This window comes from Podarcis filfolensis (assembly GCF_964270895.1).
Source record: "Podarcis filfolensis genome assembly, chromosome: 1".
NCBI lineage: Eukaryota > Metazoa > Chordata > Lepidosauria > Squamata > Lacertidae > Podarcis > Podarcis filfolensis.
The window spans coordinates 16,839,219-16,860,807 of record NC_139604.1 but is presented as its reverse complement, the minus strand read 5'-3'; the positions used below and the strand labels follow the sequence as shown (position 1 = coordinate 16,860,807).

The 21,589-nt window shown below is 44.8% G+C and overlaps 1 protein-coding gene across 1 annotated transcript in view; it reads left to right on the top strand.

Annotated features, from left to right (window-relative positions):
• Positions 1-17,986, top strand: part of NAB1 (NGFI-A binding protein 1) — a 51,065-nt gene extending 33,079 nt beyond the window's left edge. Inside the window, exons 5-8 of the mRNA XM_083630820.1 lie at positions 7,196-7,312; positions 11,968-12,109; positions 13,586-13,735; positions 14,427-17,986. Coding sequence (XP_083486946.1) covers positions 7,196-7,312; positions 11,968-12,109; positions 13,586-13,735; positions 14,427-14,518 — 501 coding nt within the window. The 3' untranslated portion in view covers positions 14,519-17,986. The remainder of the gene's footprint in view (positions 1-7,195; positions 7,313-11,967; positions 12,110-13,585; positions 13,736-14,426) is intronic.
• The last annotated feature ends 3,603 nt before the right edge of the window (positions 17,987-21,589 follow it).

Genomic DNA, 21,589 nt, shown 5'->3' with positions numbered 1-21,589 from the left:
TTGGATGCATATATTTCCCTGTAAAGGAACATTTCAGGAAATGGTCCCTTTGGATGCAAAAATTCCTTTGTACAATTCTATTTTTTTTTGTGTGTGTGTTTAAACTACCCTGGGAAAATGTCGAGGGCACATTTTTATTCTGTAACTGCTTGTTTTGGGTGGACTAAAAGTGAAGAGACAGGGCGAGGGAATAATTAGCGACTTACACGTTCCTATAAAAGCCAGTGAGAATTTTGCAAGGGGACTTTGAAAGTCTTGTTCCTTTTTGTGCAGCAGGAAGAGGAAGGTAATTGCTGCGATCCGTTCTTGTACACATAGCCCTGTCCCAAAACTAGTAAAGGTAAAGGTACCCCTGCCCGTACGGGCCAGTCGTGTCCGACTCTAGGGTTGTGCGCCCATCTCACTTAAGAGACCGGGGGCCAGCGCTGTCTGGAGACACTTCCGGGTCACGTGGCCAGCGTGACGAAGCTGCTCTGGCGAGCCGGCACCTGCGCAGCGCACGGAAACGCCGTTTACCTTCCCGCTATAAAGCGGTACCTATTTATCTACTTGCACTTAGGGGTGTTTTCGAACTGCTAGGTGGGCAGGAGCTGGGACCAAAAGACGGGAGCTCACCCCGCCGCGGGGATTCGAACCGCCGACCATGCGATCGGCAAGCCCTAGGCGCTGAGGTTTTACCCACAGCGCCACCAGCGTCCCTGCGTCCCAAAACTACACCCTAGTACAAGGTTGCAAAATGTACCTGGTGTTAGTCATACTCAGAGCAGACCCACTGAAATTGATGGCTAGGAGTAACTTAAGCCCATTATTTCCTGTGGCTTGATTGTACAGTCGTACCTCGGAAGTCGAACGGAATCTGTTCCGGGAGTCCGTTCGACTTCCAAAACGTTCGGAAACCAAGGCGCGGCTTCCGATTGACTGCAGGAAGCTCCAAAGGAAAGCAGAGCAATACGTTTGGCACCAGCTTGGCTGCAGGAGTTGCTGGCAGGAGGCGTACAAGGCGCCACCCAACCATCTTAGGGACTCTACTCTGGATTTGTGTAGGATTTATTCCTTAGCCTTTTCTTCTCCTGAAGATCTCCTACAAGGTAGCAGAGGTTTATGTCCAGAGTTTTTTCCTTCTCCTAGATGGGCTAGGGACGTGGGTGGCGCTGTGGGTTAAACCACAGAGCCTAGGACTTGCTGATCAGAAGGTCGCCGGTTCAAATCTCCGCGACGGGGTGAGCTCCCATTGCTCGGTCCCTGCTCCTGCCAACCTAGCAGTTCGAAAGCACGTCAAAGTGCAAGTAGATAAATAGGTACTGCTCCAGCGGGAAGGTAAACGGCGTTTCTGTGCCCTGCTCTGGTTCGCCAGAAGCGGCTTAGTCATGCTGGCCACATGACCTGGAAGCTGTATGCCGGCTCCCTCGGCCAATAAAGCGAGATGAGCGCCGTAACCCCAGAGTCGTCCAAGACTGGACTTAACTGTCAGGGGTCCCTTTACCTTTACTAGATGGGCTACCTTCCTAGGTTGAGGAGCCCCATTTGCCCCTCACTTCCCTCTACGGCATGTGCAGAGTCTGCCTTCTTGACTATTGGACCAACTATTGATCTCGCCCGCTCAATCTGCCAATACCTGTCTCTATGGAGCAAGCAAGCAAATAATCCTTACCCCTGGTAATGCTTGAAACAAAGAATGTTGCTGTTTGTTTGTTAAACAGTAAAACAATAAACAGGGCGGTGATGCAACGACTACTGCAATCAACACAGGAGGAGGAGGTTTAACAGACTGAAGGACCCTGTCCTCTTTCTATGTTTCTCCCGATGGAAACATGCAGATGGGGACAGATATACCCTGCTTTAAGTCATTTACATACCGCCTTCTCTTGTATATTATTTACAAAGCTCGATGACTAAGCTCTTTAGCAACGAAACATCGGATTACCAGAACGATGTCCAAGCACTGAACCAGTGATTGATATCACAAGTGGACTCTTTATTACTGCATTTGCAATTGTTCGAGATAATATCTATTTTGGAATGAGAAGAAATGAGCACTGAACCACTGATATATTACAAGCGAACTCTTTACTTGCTTGCTATTGCTTAAGAAAAAACTTATTTGGGAAAGAAATTACTTTTGCCATTTTTATGGATGTTCAGTGTTTGTTTACAGATAGTGATATTGTGCCGTTTGTTTGCTAAAGACAAGGGGAAATATGGTTTTCCTCATTGAGGCATAGTAACTTTTCAAGATTTCAGCCTGGCTGGTATTGTTCTTGCAAACACCTCCCATACAGCAGCAGGTGGTGGTCCCCCCCCCTTTTTTTTAAAAAAACTTAAGTTCTTGAAGTGCTATACAGCTTGCTGAAGCATGAGCCAGAAACTTTTATAGATGGCTCCTTAACCCTTACACCAAACTATTTTTTCTCTTGCCACCTCAGTTCTCCTGCTTAGATGAGGACTGAAATGCAGGAGCCCAGATTGTCACCACAGTCATACCTTGGTTTTCGAACAGCCTAGTTCTCGAACATTCGGCTCCCAAACGCCGCAAACCCAGAAGTGACTGTTCCAGTTTGCGAACTACTTTTGGAAGCCAAACGTCCGACACGGCCTTCCGCGGCTTCCGATTGGCTGCAGGGTTTCCTGCAGCCAATCGGAAGCTGCGCTTTGGTTTCCCAACGCTTTGGAAGTCGAATGGACTTCCGGAACGGATTCCATTTGACTTCCAAGGTATGACTGTACTGTTGATTCCCCTTCTGCCTTTCCACCGACGTCAGTGCGTGTAAAACACTGCCATTTTGATCTTGGGAGGCGTTTACCGCCTCTTTTCTGCAGGTGGAAATGATTGCCACCCCCCCCCCGGGGCGTGATGTGAAATCGTTTTTCTCCAGTATAATAAAGAGGAGGGTTTTCCTCCCTCCCTCTCGGAGATGGAGGCGTCTGAGAGCAGGACTGCGTGGGCAAGCAAACCTATGGACGGTGTTGCAAACATCACCTCTGCAGGGGGAAGGAGTTTTGCATAAGCAGCACAAAAGAAAGAGGGTGGAGGATGTGTGTTACACCCGATTACCTGTGAAAGCCTCCCCCCCTTCCCTCATGTGACCTCTCCCTTTTCTCGATGGAGTGGGTGGGTAAGTTTGCAGGGAGAGACGGGGGCGGAATCCCGGGAAAATGACAAGCGCTGGGAGCCGAGTGGGCGGGAGAAGGAATGCAGCAATTAGGTTCGGATTTGGGAGTAGCTATTAATGAGTTGCGGCGAGGTCCCTGAGTGCCTTCTCACGTGCGACGAAACAAAAGCAATATTTTAGTTACATGAAGTTCCCACACCCTCCCTCTTCAGCAGCTGCCTTGATCCGTGGGTGTGTGTAAGTGTGGACTTGATGTGGGCGCCCCCTCACTTCCCACCCCCTTGAGTCCGTGACACCAACAGCACACAAAGGTTTGTGTCTTTGTCCCGGAGGAAGCACAGCAAAATCACTGGTGATTGAAGGAAAGCTCTGCTCTCTCTCCAGCGCTGTTATTTTGTGCAGGAAAGGGTGTGTAGCTAGGGGTGTTCCCCCCCCCAAAAAAATACAGGATTGAGAGTTGGCAGGGCATGTGAGACAGACAACAGAGCCATTACAGTCCTATGGACTGAGCAGTACAAAGGCATTCTGCCGCCAAGCAGCACATCCGTAAGCGGAGGTGGCGGGAAGATGGATGAGAGGGCGAAACTTGAAAGATTCAGTGGGAGTAAGAGACCTAGAGGGAAATGGAAGGGGTGGGTGGGTAGCTGGGAGGGCTGGAGGGTGGGGGGGGGGGAGAGGTTCAGCGTTCATGTCAGCATGAGTTATAAGGTGGGAGAGAAAGAACGAGGGGAAAAGAACGAGGGTATGCCCACGCCGCTGCCAAGCAGGGTTGAAAAGCAAGAGAGTGTGGGATTTCTTTCTCTCCCCGAAGATCACAAAGAACAGAAGCGGTGCAATCTGGTGTTCGTGTAGGAGAAGTGTTTGGCGGAGGGGAAGAAAGCGCCTGTGGGGCTTGGGAACATCTGCTCAAAGAAATCGCTTTAAGTACAGCCAAGTTGGAAGGGAGCACGCTGGGTGTGTTTGATAGAGCAGGCCACAGAGAGCAACGGGGAGAAAGGAACATTTGGCTATCAAGACACTCTTCACCCCCTTTTCATAGATTTTTAATTTTTTTTTTTAAAAAAATCAATTTTATTAAAGGTTTTCAACATATAATACAGTCATGCCTTGGATCTCAAACGCCTTGGCTCCCGAACAGATCGGCTCCCAAACTATCAAAACCCGGAAGTGAGTGTTCCGGTTTGCGAACGTTCTTTGGAAACCGAATGTCTAGCGGGGCTTCTGATTGGCTGCAGGAGCTTCCTGCAGCCAATCGGAAGCCGCGCTTCGGTTTCCAAACGTTTTGGAAGTCAAACAGACTTCCGGAACAGATTCCGTTTGACTTCCAAGGCATGACTGTACAATATTTTAAAAAAACAAGCAAAGCTGATACCTTAAAAGATCAAAATAATAAAAAGGAAAAGAAAAGAGTGAGAAACCACACCCACACAAAAACAACATTGTATATTCTATCAACCTTCTATCTTAATATTCAGTTCACAAACATGAGATCCACGTCTTCCCAGCTCCTATCTTTCTCAGCCTCACACGTGACAAAAAACACTCTGTCTCTCACACAGATATTTTCTATCCATCTTCTCTCTGCATTCATCTTCGTATCATCTTCATATCATACTTATAAGAAATATTAATTAATATTAATTTTTAAAACCTATCAAAAACCTAATAAGAAAGAGAAAAAATTAGGTACTCTTTTTTTTTTAACATACACTTTTCTTTCAAAGTGACATCCCAGGAAGAAGTAGGCGGGTTACAGATTTTACTTCTTTCTCTCTCTTTTTTTGCGGGGTGGTTGTGATGCAGCGCAAAAGCATGTTAAGTAGTTGCCACTCGGACTTAGGGCTTGTAGTGGCATTTCTGGGTGATGAGCCGCAATGCTTGCTCCAGGCCACTTGAGCTCGGAAGGAAGAGTCATATACAACCCTGGGCGGCTTCCAAAAAAGCAGGGGTAGAAGAGACCAGCTGGGTAGGAGTGGGTATAGGAAATTCCAGTCACGTTCATCCCAGACCTCTGTGTTTGCTTTCATTCTTCCTCCAAATAAGCAGTGCTATCGTTGTGCAATTATCAGTGAAACGTGGTTGAAGCAGTGGTTTGAATGGTGCCTTGAATGGTGGTCAGGGGTGCCATGGGCAACACTGGCCTCTGTCCCTCTTTCCTTCCCTCCCTCCTCTGATGCCCTCTTGCGTCTCTGCCTCCCGAAGGCTTGCACGGTTGTTTGTTGCAGCAGCCCTGGCTACAAGCTCTCCAGGCGAATGGTGCCTCTGGGGCTGTCCGGGGGGTGCTTCCCAGGCCCCTGTGGGGCAGTGTGAGGAGGCACCTCTCTTTAGGGCAGTGGGGAGCAGCTTAGAGCCCAGGGGCGGCAGCTGCAGCTGCCCAGAGGACTCCCAAGGAGAGGTGGCTGAGGGAACCCTCCACAAGGGTGGGTGTTCGAAAAAGGGTGTAAAGGCAAAGGTACCCCTGACCGTTAGGTCCAGTCGTGGACAACTCTGAGGTTGCGCGCTCATCTCGTTCTATAGGCCGAGGGAGCCAGCGTTTGTCCGCAGACAGCTTCCGGGTCATGTGGCCAGCATGACTAAGCCGCTTCTGGCGAACCAGAGCAGCGCATGGAAACGCTGTTTACCTTCCCGCCGGAGCAGTACCTATTTATCTACTTGCACTTTGACGTGCTTTCGAAGTGCTAAGTGGGCAGGAGCTGGGACCAAACAACGGGAGCTCACCCTGTCGTGGGGATTTGAACTGCCGACCTTCTGATCGGCAAGCCCTAGGCTCTTTGGTTTAGACCGCAGCGCCACTCATGTCCCTTCAAGAAAGGGTGGGAGGCTGCTAACTCTGCAGGCAAGAGGGTGACGTAACTGGGCTCCTGAGCCCCACAGGGGTGCTGCAGAAAGAATGCAGTTGGTCAAGAGAGTCATGGACTTTAAAAAGTTGAAAAGCTCTGGGTTAAATGTTTAAATACCGCTGGTCACCACCTTCCTCCTCTCCTCTCTGCCGCTGCAGCCGCGGTGGGGATGGAAAGTCATAGAAGCTCTGCCTCGCCACTTAGGACAACTGTGTTCACAGTGCTGTGAGCAAGACTGCAGCGCTCTTCAGGCATTTATAGCGAATTCACGTAAAGGTGGCAGTAGAGTCACTAGTGCAAGCCCTGCTCTCAGCAAAGCCTTCCCCCATTGAGCGGGGAAATCTGAAGAAAGCTTCTAACCACATCAGTTCATTCAGCAATGGAAGCTTTGGGCAGCACCCATGATTTTGGGGCAGGGCGGGGCATCCACGATCCCCTCCCCACCTGTTGCTTGAGCACCCAAATGAGGCTTGTCGCAGGTGCCTGTTTTGCGAAAGCTGCCCTTGTAGGCTGATGAGCACCACGCATATTTAAACCACGTCTTCTTAAATGTGAGCTTATGGTAATCAGGAATTTCTAGGGAGCAAACTTTGCAGCTTTTCGCTCTGTGAGGGACAGCTGATTTCGGTCCACTTTGCTTCCTGTTACAGTTCCAAGCCTTTCAGGGGGTGAGGGTTTAGCAATGGCTCACCAGCGGTACTGGTTTGTCATTCAGAAAAAGGAGTTGTAATTTGATGTCCCTGTGACGTTATGCAACATGGGCTTCCGTTTTGTTGTACGTTTTCGTGCTTTCACAACAGAATGAAAGCACCGTGGCTGCGTCTGGAAACTGCTTGCTGATAAGGTTACTTATTTATTTCCCTTCCATCCTAATGTCTTAACTTGCACAAAGCAGACCTTTTGATATTCCTGATTGAAATTCCTAAATAAAACTTCAAGGAGTCTTTTGCTACCTTAAAAGCCAGCACATTTATTGTGCCACAAGCTTTCATTTAGGTAGAACAACTTGCACTCAAAGCATTTCTTTGTGCCTTTAAAAGAACCTACTTTTGTTCTGCACTTGCTCAGCTTCAAAACCTTGAAACGTTTATTTTTGCCCTTAAAATAACTGCGAAAGAAGTATTCTCTCTCTCTCTCCACACACACCATTGGCTGTAGTGATGATTTAAGACTGGGAAAATATCTTGTGAATCGAAACATTCTGAAATAGTAACAGCTCCTTTCCCTGCTTTTTCATGTTTGCAGGATGGCTTCCCTGACTTCCACGACGCAGTCCAGAGTTTTTACCAGCAGGATTCAGTCAAAATACAACAGGCATTGTCAAAAGGAAAGTGTGAAGACCTGGCAGCGCTTGGCTCACAGGTAAACAACCTAGGGGCTGCAATAAAAGGCTTCCTCGTATTAATGCTTCTTACAGAACAATCACAGTTCTTTCCTTACAGGACACTCTGTCCCCGTTCTGCAGATCAAGGGGTCCTTCTGACCTGGCTGCGATCGTTTCACTTCCAGTGTAGGTGGTATGACTCACAACTGGTGTGTGTGTTTTTTTGAAAATGGCATGCTCATACGAACACACACTCGTAACGGCTACAGCTTTATCTTCATTCATAGTAAGGGGATGAAGATTTTAAATGACCGGAGCAAGGGGCATCTTTCAGTGTTTTCTGCCTCTTTGTCAGTACAGAGTTTGGCATCTGGGCAGATAACCGCACCAGATCCCCCATAATCACCTGTCTAAGCTGTGCTGCCTTCGACTTTATGGAGGAAACTTGAGACTGAGAGCTCTCATTCTTCACCCCCTATTGTCCTTCCTCCCCGACTGCTCAGACTCTGCCTCTTCTAAGGCTGGTGTGCTAGAACTTATCACCTGCTCACCTGCTTCGTGAAGTGTAGGCAGGTGACATAGCGCAGATCTTGTGCAGCCTCGAAAGTGTGTTGTGCTGATACTTCAGTGGAGACCCAGCCGCTCCCTGGGCCATTGCAAGATGAGCAGTGCAGATAGCAGAGGGGATAATCCCTACCAGAGTGCTGCTGCCTTGCTAGAGGGAACTCTCCGCGCTGCTGAACATGGTGATATCCTCTACAATTATGCTTCTCTGAGATCTCCTCTACTTCAGCCTCTACACCTGACTAGCTAGCCCTCGTCAGAAGCCCTCCAGTCTCAAATGCTGCCTGCTGCGATTGTGCAGTGTGAGATACATTTTTTGCGTGGGATTTAAAAAGGAACTAAGCAATCCCTTGAAAAAGGAACAGATGAGAAAAGATAAAAATAAATAGGAAATGAAGATAAATACTGGCTCCTTTCAAATCTTCATAACCTTGCATCAATACACAGTTCTTTTTTATGGAAAAAATGTGGGGGAACTCGTCACAAAGTTTGTTTGTTTGTCTGTTGTGGGCCCAGCTGCAGTGCCACACGCCCCGGGCAGTGGCTAAATGTAAGATGTGATGAATAAACCCAAGCAGACAATGATCTGGATTAAAAAATGCCCACGACTTCATTGATTACAGATATAGGTGGATTTTGGAACAGGCATTGGGTGTTTATCTCGTTCAACCTCCCAGACAAAAAAATATTATTTAATTTTAAAAAGGTAAGGGAACTTACTTCCCCCGAATTTCTGCTCAAACCCGCCCCCCCCCCGATCAACACAGTATATTATGAGGACTAATTACTTGGCCAGTCCAAGGCATTTATTGATTCAAATTGAACTACGGGACTGCCTCTCCTGGTATGTCCCACAGAGGAACTTATGGTCTTCAAACAAAAACATCTTGAAGGTCCCAGGCCACAGAGAGGTTAGGCTGGCCTCAACTAGAGCCAGGGCTTTTTCGGCTGTGGCTCCCATCTGGTGGAACACTCTGTCACAAGAGACTAGGGCCCTGCGGGACTTGATATCTTTCCGCAGGGCCTGCACGACAGAGCTGTTCCACCAGGCCTTTGGTCAGGGCACAGCCTGACTCCCTCCTTTGGCAATCTTCACAGAACTCTAGCCCAATGGTTGCCATCAATTTGATTTGAATTAATTTTATAATGAAATGATTTTAGAATGTTGTATTATTTTATTGTTATTAGCCGCCCTGAGCCCGGCTTCCTCGGAGGGGATCCGAGGATATCAGTGCTCCTATGGATTAAAAAATGTAAGCGCAGAACCCACGACATGGCTAAACCAAGAGAGCAGGTGTGGTTTCAGGCTGTGCCCTGGCAAAAGGCCTGGTGGAACAGCTCGGTCTTGCAGGCCCTGCGGAAAGTCCCGCAGGGCCCTAGTCTCTTGTGACAGAGCGTTCCACCAGATCGGAGCCACAGCCCAAAAAGCCCTGGCTCTAGTTGAGGCCAGCCTAACCTCTCTGTGGCCTGGGACCTTCAAGATGTTTTTGTTTGAAGACCGTAAGTTCCTCTGTGGGACATGCCAGGAGAGGCGGTCCCGTAGGTACAGTATGGCAACATATTGTGGTAGTTATATGGAGGCATTTGTTTTCTGAATCAGCGGTGACTCTGTTTCTGTTGATGGACTTCCAAGGTCACCCTTGAGATGTTCAGCATCAGTATTATGAGGCTCGGCTGCCACAAGATGTGCTGTGAGTGTTGTGACATGTCTCTGTGCATCGGATAATGCGAGAAAATGAACCAAACAGGACAGTGTCTCCTTGTGAACATCGCTGACGTTGTACAAGGGAAAGTTGTGCTAGATCAAAAAGCCTGCACCTAGCACCATGTGAACTTATACCTGGTTTCCAATAGGTGGCAAGCGGCTTCACGGCAAGCAACAGATTGGTATCAAAACATTTATTTAAGAAGTTATCAAGTGAGTCAGCCACTTCATTACAGACAGCACCAATGTGTCTCCTATCAGATTCATACTGATGGCATTTCTTGCATTGGGTTTGTGAGCTCTCTCTCCTCAGCTGAGTTTCTTCTACCATCACAGTTCTATCTGGTTGTGCAATGGCTTCATCCTTGAAAGCACTGGCGCACTCACCAATTGAATGCCGTTCTTTCAGTGCTGAGAGCTTCAATTTTTACTGGTGTAGCTTTTTCATGTGGAGGATGCTGAGCTCATCTCCTTGTAGCTGCTTCCTGTACCTGCTGAAGACCATAATTACATCAGCTAGAAAAGTCCCAAGGAAGAGTTTTTCCTCATCAAGGAGGAACGCAAGAAATCCGCATGCCAGTTTCTATTCATACTTCTTGAAGGAGAGGCCTAGAGAATGCCAGGAAGCTAGTACAGTGGAACCTTGGTTCTCGAACTTAATCCGTTCCAGGTTTCCGTGCGACTCCTGAAACGGTTCGAAAACCGAGGCACGGCTTCCAATTGGCTGCAGGAGCTTCCTGCACTCAATTGGAAGCCGCGCCGGACATTCGGCTTCCAAAAAACGTTTGCAAAGCGGAAGATTCACTTCCGGGTTTGAGGTGTCTGGGAGCTGATTTGTTCAGGAACCAAGGTACCACTGTATTGTATTCACAGGTGAGAAGGAAAACTCGGTCCACCTGACCTCAGAAAGCTTGGGGAGTGCAATGAGACAGCTGTTACTGGATCTGAAGCCTGGTGTGTGGAAATACATAGAGAGCTTGTGCAAAGACCATTGCACCTGTGGCTGCAGATTAAACCAGATTGGTGTATGCACTGGAGATGTGGATCTGAAGGGAGAGATAAAGAAAAAATACCAGCCACCAAGAGAAACAGTTATGCTATAGGTATGGGTAGGAGTGTAACTAACCCCTTGGAAAGGGAACATTCAGTGATAGAGGATGAGATGGTCCTGCAGCAAAAGTGCTAAAGCACTTCCACCACCTGTGGAAACGTGATGACTTCTACGGGAAAAGCAAAATCTGAAAGCTTGCTTTGACTTTGATTAAGGACTCATCTAAATCCCGTGCACACATTTAACCTACACATTTTCAAAATTACAATTCTGCCTTTTTCCAAATGATCTACATCACAGTAATGGAAATAGATCACATTCAGAGTTTATAATTCTCTTGGTATTGATAATTTTGCACTCTCTTTTAGCAGGTTGTTAATTATCTTTCTCCTGTAGTGCATAAGGCCCTGGTCTTTTTCCAGGCGAAACTTTCACACTGTTTCCCCCCACAATCATACTGCCATGCTACACTTTTCAGAATGGCAGAATGCTGGCATTAAAAAAAAAAAAGGATAGTGCTATTTCCAAAAATAAAGCTTGAGGGAAATCTTGCCATAATTGTATTTGCAATTTTTCAAAGAAGGAAAAAAAAAGTTGCTGCTGAAATATTAATTGATTGATTGATTAGAAATAGGCACCCAAAATGGGCAGGGGCTCATTCTGAAGGGTCATAAAGATGTCAAAATATTTAAGTGGGTTGAAAATAGCTGTAGATTTGTTTTCCTTTCCGTTTTTTCTTTGATTTTGGTACCCCAGTAGGATGGGAGGGAGAAATTTGGAACAGAGTAGTGAATTCTGATTAACTTTGAGAATTTCCCCCAGTCAAATTCTGAATTGAAGCAGCTTGCTGTAGATTTCAGCTAATTGTTATTTTCTCTCAAGTCTGCAAAAACAACAACAACCCAACAACCATGATGTGACCAAATGTACAAGTGTACTGAGATTCTTCTTGCCTTGTGTTCTACCTGTGTTCCCGAGTGCTGGTACAACACCAAAAGAAAAGAATCCTGACTATCGCATTATGATTGCTTTTTTGGAGTGTTTTATCAGTCAGCGTTGAGAGGGATTAATAACCAGGCAACAACTCTCGGATCCTGTCATCCTTACCTTTTGCTGGCTCCCTGATTTCTTTTTGCTTGGAGATCACCAGCTCCACTACTGGTTGTCAGTCTCCTCCTTCCATGATTCAGCCTTTCGTAGATAATTCAGTCTCTTCCCTCCATAATTCAGCCTTTGTAGGATTCCTGGCCGAGACTATGCCATTTCAGTGTACAGTACTTCACTTGGCATCTGATTGGTGTAAAACGACTGTACTTAGTAATCGTAATTGTAATTGTGGCAAGTCCCTAAATCTGCCTTTGTCTCAGTTGCAGCCTGAGAAGATGATGGCCAAGCAGATGGAGTTCCTCTGCAGCCAAGCTGGCTTGGAGAGACGCCTTTCCACGGGCCTCTACAGACAAAATTCAGAAGAGCATTGTGCCAATGGCTTGACATCGGATTATGGTGTTGGGCAAGGTACAGTAGCTTCCAGGCATGTATTTGCCATCACACATCTGTTTTAGAATTGTCAGCGTTTGTGAGACTGGTGCAACAGCGACGATTGCTAAATTATGACGAAATGAAATTTCCTGTGGTTAATGATTTCTTGGGAGAATATTGTGGGGGCAGAAATGTAGTCTGTGTACATACTGTGTTAGGAGAAATAAACCCTCTGAGACCTAGATTCCTTCGTGGTTGCCTCTCCTGCAGTTGTTCCCACCTGGCTTGGGTCATCCACATGATCTCGCAAGCATTTTGCTAGTTCCAGACCATGCCTACAATGGCTGCTATGAAAAGAGCTTCATGTTTCCATGCCACACGCCATATGGAAGCAGTCAAGCCACATGGGTGGAAGATTTTTAAGTTGCCCTTAGGATTGCAAGAGGAGCAGGGGCTACTACAGCTCTGAGATATTGTTTATTGACTTACATTTCCCCAAAAGAAGACCCTGGACAGTGAACTGTAAGGGAGATGCGGAGATCTAAAAATAGTCCATAATTTCTGGCACAACAAGCCTTTTGCTTATATTTATTTTTGATTCAGATTTGCCATGGCCAGTGGCTAGTACAATAAAGTTAATTGGAACGGATTGGACTTACATTTATTTATTTACAGTTGCCCTGTCCCAGCTCCTGCCAACCTAGCAGCTCGAAAGCACACCAGTGCAAGTAGATAAATAGGTACCACTGTGGTGGGAAGGTAAAGGGCGTTTCCATGTGCTCTGGCACTCGTCACAGTCCTCCGTGTGCCAATAGCAGTTTAGTTATGCCGGCTACATGATCCAGAAAGCTGTATGTGTACAAACACCGGCTCCCTTGGCCTGAAGCGAGATGAGTGCCACACCCCATAGTCGCCTTTGGACCTAACTGTCCAGGGGTCCTTTACCTTTCTACCTTTTACAATGTCTTGTTTTTACGATGTAAGTCACTTTGAGGCACTTGAGTGCAAATATTTCGGAAATCTTTAAGTGGTATAGAGTCTGAAAGACAGCAATAGATCATTAAAATGAAAACAAATACAATGGAACCTCGGTTGTCGAACATAATCCGTTGGGAAGACTGTTCAACTTCAGAAACGTTTGACAACCAAGGCGCAATGGGTGGTCAGCAAAGTCAATGGAGAGAATGGAGAAACTCGCCTTGGAAGCCGTTTGACTTCTGAGGAGCGTTCGAAAACGGAAGCATTCGCTTCTGGGTTTTTGGTGTTCGGGTTCTGAATAATTTGGCTTTTGAGGTGCTCGGAAACCGAGGTTCCACTGTACACACTAAAATCAGGAAAACGGCAACATAAAAACACACACACGAAAGCACATACAAATTAATAAAATAGAGATCATATTAAGTTATGATCATATCATGGTGACATGGGCTGTTGGGGCTACCATTAGCACTGTGCGTGAACTGCCTCTCGGTTATAGTATTGAATGGATATCTCTTTGTCAATATATTTTAGGGGAAAGGCCTTTAAATCTACGCATGTCGAGTCTACCAAATAGGCATATGCCTCACATTTCATTAGATGATGAGCCTCACGTCGTGAAGCCTCTCTGCAGTGACTTGAGCAGATTGTATGCCAGTGCTGAAGCAAAGTCACAGCCTTCAGGTAAAAATCTTTCCTGCTCATAACAACTATGACCAGGGCCGGCCCACCCATGAGGCAAAGTGAGGTGACTGCCTCAGGCAGCAGGTTTCACAGGGGCAGCAGATCCCAATGGAGATCTTCCAGATGTAGATCTTCCCTCACCCCTTCTTTCCTGCTGGTGAGGGGACACCACTTTATGGTTTACCTCAGGTGCCAAAATGTCTTGGGGCCAACTCTATCATGTGAAATTTGTGGGGCACTTTCTTTCAGGAGAGGGAAAATAATTTGCAGGCATCTTGTATAGCCTTTTAAGTGCTTAGTGATATTTCGGGCCTCATTCAAGTGTTATTTCTCCATTTCTCCAGCATGCCTCAGGGTTTATATCACAGCAGAAATATCTGCAAGGCCAACCACATGGGGTGCTAGAACTGCATGCCACATCAGTATTGTTTATAATTTCGTTTTTTGCTTATAACTTTTTATAATCTTATTGTTTGGTTTTATGTTTTTACATTGTCGTAAACCGCTGGCGGTACATTACGACGGAAAGCAGATATAGCCTAGTGGTTAAACTGGATTTATTGCTGTTTGGTACTAGAAGGGTACATTTGTGTAAGATTTTATATGCTGTGTATTGACTACAACTGGTCGAAAAGAACACTGTTGTTTCGGGTCGATATTTTTCTAAAAGGAATCCATTTTGTTGTTGCAGAAGGCCTTGGTATCTTAAAAGATTTTCCTCACTCTGCTTTCAACAGCCTTGAAAGGAAGGTGATAAAGACAGAGCCTGAAGATACAAGATAGCCATGCTCCCTTTTTGGTTTTTTTTAAAAAATGTTAAAATAAAGCTTTGAATGAGAAACGGAAACATGCCTTAATAACCAGCGTTGCCTCATTGAAATAAGCGATTTCATAGCCAAAGCCTAAGGACTGGGACTGTCATGTTGTGGAACTGACGTACGAAATAACCAGCTGGAAACTGCAGCTGCAACGAGAAGTGGGTGCAAACATTTATGAAATGAAAAAGCGGCTTTGTAATTTGGGAAAGGCTCACAAACTAATAATACTGTGGGCCCTTGTTATTTAAGAATGTATTGTGTATTTGTATAACTTAAAAGTTTAGAAACACACAGACCCACAACCCCAACAACTAATAGGTGTCATAGATTTGTATTACGTCCAGTAGATGTGGCTGCCATTATTTTTACTTGAAGTTTTCAATGTCTACTTTAAATGTAGAGATATAACAATAACTGAGGTGGGTTTAAAGAAGAAAAATCCTTACTTTGAAGCAGTTGGACAGAAGACCTAAGGAGGGGAGAACAGCTTCTTAAGAAAGCATTTTAACAGCAGGTTTTCAATGTTTTAAGTTTTAGAAGCAAAAAACAAAAACCAATTACATACGATTTTATAGGGAAATAGCACTCGCAAGAGCTGACTGTATGATAACTGGCGTTTTTATGCTTATTGATGTAAGGTCATTCTCAAGCACTTCCTGGACACATTTCTGTATTTATCTACATTGTGTTCCTGTCCGCTATTAGGGAATTATGGGTAGAAGCAGCAGCACACTGTTGCTTCATATTGTACACTTCAAACAGGGTAACAAATGCATCTGCATTTATTAAGACACTCTGGTTAAGCCTGCCAGGGCAACTGCTGCAATGCTGGCAACATTTTGGAATGATCCTTAGAGTCGTTCTCATTTTCTCAAGCCGGAATGTTCCAGATAACAGAAGAGTTGGGAAAGCACTGCAAGACATTTGTATTGTCCGAAGCAACCAATACTCACAGGAGAAATAAGAGGAGGAATATGTTACTGTTATAGGAGTAGCTTACTCCTATATAATATAATATAATATAAACCACATACAGCAGGTGTAGCCAATCTGATGCTTCAGAAAATGCTGGACTGCAGCTCTCCTAAATCCCAGGGAGCAAGGTCAATGGTCAGGGATTAGTCCAGCAAAAACTAGAAGGCAGCATATTGGCTACAGTCTCACGGAAATGTATGTATGAACAACTGTACTCATTATTTATTTTCTGGAGGAGTTTTTGCTGTGCAGGATGATTCGATTCTTAAGGGTGCCATTTTGTCCATAATGTAACAACTGGCTAATGCAGAGACATTTCCGGGGTATTTCAATGTGGTGTCTGCATGTTATGCACAACATCATTGTGACATGTGGACCTACCTAATAATAGCCTCCTCTCTTTCATTCCTTCGGATCGTGTGTTTGCATTTAAAAATGGGGTTTTCAAAACTATAATTTATTTATTTTTTTGAAGTGCTGAATTTGCCTATAGTACTTTTGGAGGGGGGGGTGATGAAAACGCCACCGGTTCTTGTCGATTTGCCATAATAGGATATTGCTCTTCATATCTGAAGATTTTGCTCCGTGTAATAGTGATTTACCGAGTCATTCCATATGCCATATTGAAACTCTGTGTAAAGTGTAAGGTGACATGTCCACACAACTATCTGGTATCATTGTAAAATGTGTTTAATAACTGTTTATCACTTGATTTGTGGAGCAAAGCTTTATAGTAGAAACACCAGTGCACATGTTTTTAATATTATAGACAGGGGAAAAAATTCTTTTTTTAAAAAAAAGAGAGAGAAAATACTGATTTTGGAATTTTGTTGTACTACTACTTTACTGACGAAGAAATGTATTCAACAGAGTAGAATCTTCAGCTTAATGGATCAAAACAGATGGATTAATGTGTAGTTTAAAATTGGGTCATTTTATTGTTTTGTGAATTAATAACGTGTGTTTTCATGTTAACTAAGGTTTCAAGTAGCAGATACCTGAGCAGTTTCATAATTTCTGACAGTAATTACAAGCAAAGAAAGCACATACCACTTACCCATAGTATATAGCATCTTGTTTTATAAAGGCCAATGTAATGTAAATTTATATCTGTGGTACAGATCTATTTTTTTATTTTCAGTTGTAAATGACCTGAGACAGCTGTGTTGTAAGTACTAAGGTACTTTTACTTTTTTTAAAAAAAACAGTCCTGCAAATCATTTCAGTCCCAATAAGCAGGGCTTTTACATTTTGTTTTGTGTGTTAAACAACCTTTAAAAAAAAAGCCTAACAAAGTAAGCTGAAGCAGCTATGCAGTGTTCCCCAAACTCGTGTCTTCAGCTGTATTTGGACTGCAAGTCTCATAATCCGTGGCTAGCAGGACCAGTGGTCAGGGATGATGGGAATTGTAGTACAAAAACAGCCAGAGACCCATGTTCGGGAAACACTGAAAGGCACTCTTAAACATCTTACCTACCTACCTTTGACAGTCCAGATATTGCTGTACGCTAAATCCCATCATCCCTGGCTATTCACCAAGCTCGCTAGGAGCTGATGGGAGTTGTAGTGCTGGAAGGCCAGAAGTTCCATGCCGCTTTTCTACTGTAGAAATAAGAGCTGATTTCAGGGGTACAGAAGGGCACACAGTACATTCACCTCAGAGAGCACATGGGAAACTGGAAGTACCGCTGTGGGTTAAACCACAGAGCCTAGGACTTGCCGATCAGAAGGTTGGCGGTTCGAATCCCCGCGACGGGGTGAGCTCCCGTTGCTCGGTCCCAGCTCCTGCCAACCTAGCAGTTCAATAGCACGTCAAAGTACAAGTAGATAAATAGGTACCCCTCCGGCGGGAAGGTAAACGGCGTTTCCGTGCGCTGCTCTGGTTCGCCACATGACCCGGAAGCTGTGCGCTGGCTCACTCGGCCAATAAAGCGAGATGAGCGCCGCAACCCCAGAGTCGGCCACGACGGGACCTAATGGTCAGGGGTCCCTTTACCTTTACCCCTTTCTCCCACATGGTAAACTCATCTCACCCGAAGAAGCCTAGTCAATCCTTGTAGCTTGGGCTGCTTCATGAATTATAGAACTTTACACATGGAGAGAGATTCATGCAAAATGCCCTCTCCTGCCATGCACAGATGCGTTTGATTTCATCACACGCCCTTCTGACTTACCTCACGACGTTTCCAAGATGCAGATCTCGCCTATCTTGCAATCAGTACACAGGCTTCTTCTAGAATGCTAATAAATAAGACTCACCGATTGTCAGCAATACAGGCAGAAAAAAGTCTTGTCTCTATAACTTTCGAATGGGGGGCGGGATATTAAGCAAGCCTGGCTGTTAGCTTCAGCAGGGTTATTTTGACCAAAGTGTGATCTTTGTCTGCATTTGTGTTCTTGTCTGTCTGCGTTTGTGTGCCTCGTTGGATACAAAATAAAAAGTCTCATTGGCAAAGAATTCCCTCCCCTTGTCTTACTTTAAACAGAAGGAGAAAAGAGGTAATTCTGCTACAAGAGTAATAAAGACTGCATATTTGTCCTTGTTTCTTCTGGTAATTCTGGTTTGCATACCGGTTTACAGGAACTACCGTATTTTTTTGCTCTATAAGACTCACTTTTTCCCTCCTAAAAAGTAAGGGGAAATGTGTGTGCGTCTTATGGAGCGAATGCAGGCTGCGCAGCTATCACAGAAGCCAGAACAGCAGGAGAGATTGCTGCTTTTGCTGCGCAGCGATCCCTCTTGCTGTTCTGGCTTCTGAGATTCAGAATATTTTTTTTCTTGTTTTCCTCCTGCAAAAACTAGGTGCGTCTTGTGGTCTGGTGCGTCTTATAAAGCGAAAAATACGGTACTCAGTTCTGGGCTCGAGCTGAAGATGAACTATTTATGGCGCCAGATAGCACAAATTTCCCCGATGTGCCTTGCTGTGTGTTGTTACTGAGGAGCAAGTAACTTCCATACAGTGTTGGCGCAAAGAAGGTGGGGGAGAAGCTTAACTTGAGTGTGAATTTGAAGTTTATGACTTCACATGTTACACTGAACACGGGCACAAGTTGTCTCTGCACATTCGTAAGTGTTTGTAACACCCATCTGCACCATCCATTTTAAGCAGTATCATACCACTTTAAACAGTCATGGTTTCCCCCAAAGAATCCTGGGAACTGTAGTTTATTAAGGGTTCTGAAATTTGTTAGCTCCCTCCTGCCCTCAAACATTCCCAGTGTCTTAACGATCAGTCCTTTTGCCAAGGGGAATCTAGGAACTATAGCTCTCTGAAGGGAATAGCGGTTCCCTAACAACTCGTAAGTACCCATAACAAACTATACTTCCCAGGGGATGGCACTAGGTTTTTGAGGACCATATTTTCCTGGAACATTGGCTTTGTCAGCCACAATGGGCAGGGTGCATGGTTCCAGTAAAATTGATTACCTGCCAGGTAAAAATGTAAGTAGGTACCAGTTTAAGGCTTTGATATTTCCAATTTCAGTACCGTTCAATGAATACATCTCACATGGCTTGGGATTACAGTTCAGTTTTATTTACATAGTCAGACTCTGATTCTACAGAACATTAGATGCATAAATTATACTTGGATTTATGCACATAAATACAACCGGTAGAAATGTTGGCATGTAATTTTTATGCTGCATAATTTCTACCTGGCTCGCTTGTGTTCTTTTTCTTAAAGGTATATTTGTGGGGAAATCTGTGGACAACATATGGGTCATTTGGTTTAGCAGTATTATTTTTTTAGGAACTGTGTTTCCACCCCCCCCCCTCCAGAACTGCATATTTGCAAACACCAGACGTTATTGGTAGTTCTAATCTTGCTGTCATTTCCCCCCTGCATTTTACAAAATCAGCCTGTGTCTCCCTTTCCTCCTTTAAAATGTATGCCCCACTTTCCCCACTTAATCCCTTTAATTATTATTATTATTTATACTCTGCCCATCTGGCTGGGTTTCCCCAGCCACTCTGGGCAGCTCCCAACCGAATATTAAAAACACAATACAGCATTAAACATTTAAAAACTTCCCTAAACAAGGCTGCCTTCAGACGTCTTTTAAAAATAAGATAGTTGCTTATTGCCTTGGCATCTGATGGGAGGGCGTTCCACAAGGCAGGTGCCACTACCAAGGAGGCCCTCTGCCTGGTTCCCTGTAACCTCACTTCTTGCAGTGAGGGAATATATGAGATTTATTACTTTTTTTATTTAAAAAAATGCATATAAAGGGAAAACCAATTATTCATATGTGTCAATGCCCACTTTGTCTGATGCACTATGTAAGGTATTTGGTACCTGGGCATTAGCAACAAAAAATTGGGTAAGCAGTTGCCTTGTTCCTTATTATCTTAATATTTGAGTTTTCCAAGGTAAAATACAAGAAAAAAGAAACTGCTGGTAAATAGTAAGTGTTGGCATCTATCCAAAACTTTCCTCCGCTATTAAATTCCACTGCCTGTCCATCCTCAGGTCTGGAGGGTTACCTGTGGTGAGGTGCAGATGGAAGGGTAGGAGACCAGGTGGTTCGTCTTGTATGAATGGTAATCTTATTCTGAAATTATTTAAAAAGGAGTAAACAAACTAGAGAGAGTTCACCAGTACAAGATAATGTGGTTGATAGAACAGGGGCTCCCAAACTGTGGTCTGTGGACCACCAGTGGTCTGTGAGCTTCATTCATGTGGTCCACGACATGTCTATGGAATTGTAGCTGAAGATGAGAGACAACACCTCCATCCCACTGAATATTCATAAGGATTTTCAATCATCTTTTTGTTGCTTCTTTTGTTTCTTATATTGTATTTTATTGTACAGTCGTACCGCGGAAGTCAAACACCTTGCGAGACAAACGTTTTGGCTCCCAAACGCCGCAAACCCGGAAGTGATTGTCCCAGTTTGTGAACGTTCTTTGGAACCTGAACGTCCATCGCGGCTTCCGATTGGTTGCAGGAGCTTCCTGCAGCCAATCGGAAGCCACGTCTTGCTTCCCAAACGTTTTGGAAGTCCGGACTTCCGGAACAGATTCCGTTTGACTTCTGAGGTACAACTGTATTACAATTTGGATTCTGTAGAATGACTATTGCTACAACATGCGGAGAAATCGTTAAATGGGTCCACCAAGACTCTTAGTGATTTTCAAGTGCTCTGTGGGTTGGGAGTGGGGAGTTTAGGAACCTGTAACATTCGCAAGGTTGCAGATTTCTGAAAAAGAACAGACCAGGTGAAACAAGAAGCCATCACTTGTACTGTAGGTTACATAGCAAAATACTCCATACTCCAGATTAAAAACTGGTTTCAATCCTCACCACCTGCCAGTAAATGGATTTATTTTTCCCCACAACATGCAGTAGAAGCAAGTTATCTTATTCATCTTTCCTCTTTAGAAGGATTTACTCAACCATTCATTAGCTGAGAGAATAACATCCTCTTTCCAGTTCCTGCTGACTCCTTATAAAAGCTGCCATCAACAAGATTTCTAGCAAGATAAAGGGCTGCAATCCTATGCACACTTTCCCAGGGATAATCTCCAATTAACACAGTGGGACTTATTTTTCGGAATAAACACGCATAGGATTGCACCCATCCGAGCCCCACAGAACGTAACCCTTTTGTGTACTTTAATCAGGAAGCAGAACTTACCATAATATAGCCTATTGTTTCATCATTTAGTAATTAAGCAGAAGACGGTTGCACACATTTCCAACACACAAATGCACACAACTGCCAAGATACAACCCACAACCAGGCATCTTAATCCTTAAATAAAACTTGCATAGAATACTTAATTGGAATAATTGGAATTCTTGGCCCTCTGGCTCAGTTATAATTACACTTTCAGTTGTAATTGCTTGGTTTACAAGCATGCTCTCATCAACCCATTATCTATATCTGTCTCCTAATAAAAGGTGGGAAATAAAACCTGGGAAAGTGGACCTTTGCAAATGGAAGCATCCTTGAGAATCTGTAGGGAAATTGTTACTGTGTTAACATCAAGAAAGGGGGCCCTCTTTGTACCTCTATTGCCCTTAAATGCCCAGAGAAGAGGGTGGTCCCCACAAGA